Source organism: Oryzias melastigma, unplaced genomic scaffold, assembly GCF_002922805.2.
Source record: "Oryzias melastigma strain HK-1 unplaced genomic scaffold, ASM292280v2 sc00526, whole genome shotgun sequence".
NCBI classification, from domain to species: domain Eukaryota; kingdom Metazoa; phylum Chordata; class Actinopteri; order Beloniformes; family Adrianichthyidae; genus Oryzias; species Oryzias melastigma.
Window position 1 is genome coordinate 41,042 of NW_023417120.1, and position 2,766 is coordinate 43,807.

Consider the following 2,766-nt stretch of genomic DNA (forward strand, 5'->3'; position numbering starts at 1 on the left):
TGAAATAAGATCATCCACAAAATCCTCTGTTTTGCCACAGATTAAAAAAAATGTTGCATGATAATATTGAAAATAAAATGTAACAAAATGTAATAAAATCTCTAGAGTGGCTTAAAGGTTCAGGTCTGTTGTCTCACACCGGAATAAACACAGTCTATGTTGGAGCCGTTCTTCTGTCTTGATCTGTTGGACCTCTTAACATTTATAGCAGCGTAATGGAGACTTTCTGTGTCTTTGTTCTCAGCCTGAAACCAAATTTACAGAAGACGATCACAGTGTGAATTTTGTGTGAATCCAAGATGAACATGATAACTGAAGAGAGTTAAGTCTCACCTCTGGGCTTCTTAAGGGGGCAGCAGGTGATCTTTCCTCTGGTTAACAAGCACATACAAGTTTTACTTCAAGAAAACATTTGTAGAACAGTGAAATAAGTTTGTGTACCTGTGGAGGTGTGGTTGTTTCTCTTGTTGATCTTCCACAGAAGAAAAAGCAGAAAAACAACGAGGACGCTCATGATGGTCAATAATCCAACCAAAGTGTGAAGAATCATAGAGTTCAGTGGAACTGCAGAGTCTGACACCAGAAAAAAAGAATGAACTTTAACTTCATATGAACATTAGCTATGCTTCATGGCCACAAGTGATAAAAATAAACATTTTATCAGAATAAAAATGCTTCATGTAAAGACGCCTTTTGGAATACTCTGGCCCGATCAGACTCATTCGGATTCAAGTTTCCTTCCAATCAAGATAGCTGGGTTATACCGATTGTTAATGTGATCGTGGTGCATGTAAACAACCCATTCCAATCGTGTGTCATTACTGTGCTGGATTTTACGTCATGCAGAGGGTATGGCAGTCTTTGGAGCGTGAACAGAACCGATCGACCGCTCTCCGCGAGTGAACCATTTCTCTAAGCAGAACAGCTAGACTCAGGTTTAATGTTAGTATGCGGGAGGGTCACGGGCAGGGGGGGTGCTTGTAACAGTATGTTTCGGACTGCAGTCTGTCTGGCTGCTCTGCATGAGTGAGCTGTTGAATTTGGGAAAACCGTGTCTACCGAGAGAACTATCTCTCCGAGCGGCTTCAGGAAAGTGTGAGCCGGTGGATGCGGATTTTGAATGGGCAACTGCCGCTCCACGCACTGAAAAGTCCAGAGAAACCATGTAAAAAAAATGACGTGGATTCATGTTTCCTATAACATCTAGACAAAAAAATGGTTGATGTTATTCCCACATATTGCACATTGCTGCATTGCTGCACGCATTTATAAAATAATTAGCGAACACTCACTTTAAATTATTATGAAAAATAATGAAAGCAGTAGGATCTCACTCTATACAGGACATTTGTTGGTTTACAAAAGAACTCCCTATTTGTTCGTCTATGAATATTTCTGGCGTTTTAGACAGTTCTGTGCATGACAACATAATTTCTTCTAATCAACTGTGTGGCACATGGACACATTTGTGGGGTCAATTCTGGGGTCCATGTGCACAGTTCTATTCTAAACTGATATTTGATCCAATCAAGAACATTTTGCACATGTCAACGCAACTATTGTTGTAACTAACTATAAGCTTGAGTCTTCAAAGATAAACTTACCTGCGAAATCCAGCTTTATTCTGTTTCCAAACAGTATGTGTCCACATGAGACAACAGCACAGTAGTAGATCCCAGCATGAGACTCAGTCAGGTTCTTCATGTGCAGATTGTAGACACAACTGTGTGTTTGTGTGTTCTTCTTTCTCTCACACTGATCCTTCCTGCCTCCATGGGTGTAAATGAGTTCTGGATGAGAGTCTTCAGAGTCTTTGAACCAGTAAACTCTGTGTTCTCCATCACAGCTCCCAGTGTGTACTGTACAGTTCAGAGTCACAGAGTCTCCTGGATGGATGTTCTCAGAGGACGACTGATCCACTGAAGTCTGGATGTAAGAAGAAGGATCCTTCATAAGGACACTATAGCTCTCCAAAAATGTAATTGAGTAAGAATCAGAACTTATGCAGTGGTAAGTAGCAGAGTCTGAAATTTTCAAATAGGTGATCTTCAAGAGATTATTTTTGTTTTCTATGTCCAGTTTGAAGCGTGAATTGTTCTTGAATTCATCAAAAAACGTTTCTACTGTGCTATATAAAAATGAACTTGAAATAATTTGAGGCTTTTGTCCAAAACTTTGCTTATACCAGAAGATCTGTTTGATTGTCTGATCGTCATTAGAACATTTTAAAGTAACATTTCCACCAACGTAGACAGATAGAAAATCCTCTTTCTGCTGTACAGAAGATGATAATTTTGGATGGATCTTTTGACCTGAAGTGAAACAAAAAACACAATCTTGTTAATGAAAGTCATAAAAAGATACTTGGAAATGCATGTAAATGTTAAAACTGTAACTTACCATTTGCTCCTACAAAAAAACATGTCAAAAAGAGAACAAAAAGGTTAGAAGTCATCATGTCTGGATTCTCGGGTGGAATGGAAATACATCTGACGATTTGTCGCATTTATAGAGACAAGACTGCATTTGATTGGTTCTCTAAAGTGACATCAGTATTAGGAAACATGATCACATGATCAAAGCCACAACCAAGTTTGTGTCTGTACAAATGTGATGTCAGTGTCCACTGGCACACTTTGAAAGGCTTACTTCTGCTCACATTCTTATGTCATTTTAATAACTAAATATGATCAGATATAGAAACGTTGAAGAGTTCAGAATTCAGTTGAAGGCTAATATATGAAGCCTTTATATTTCGTGTAGCTT

At 38.7% G+C, this 2,766-nt stretch overlaps 1 protein-coding gene across 1 annotated transcript; it reads right to left on the reverse strand.

Moving 5' to 3' along the window:
• Nucleotides 1-53: 53 nt before the first annotated feature.
• On the reverse strand, nucleotides 54-2,455 carry LOC112139800. Its single transcript, XM_024262632.2, has 5 exons — nucleotides 2,401-2,455; nucleotides 1,605-2,312; nucleotides 442-564; nucleotides 334-371; nucleotides 54-245 (listed from the first exon to the last, which is right to left on the reverse strand). The coding sequence occupies exons 1-5, from the start codon at nucleotides 2,453-2,455 to the stop codon at nucleotides 120-122; spliced, it is 1,050 nt and encodes a 349-aa protein (XP_024118400.1). The 3' UTR covers nucleotides 54-119.
• Nucleotides 2,456-2,766: the final 311 nt, after the last annotated feature.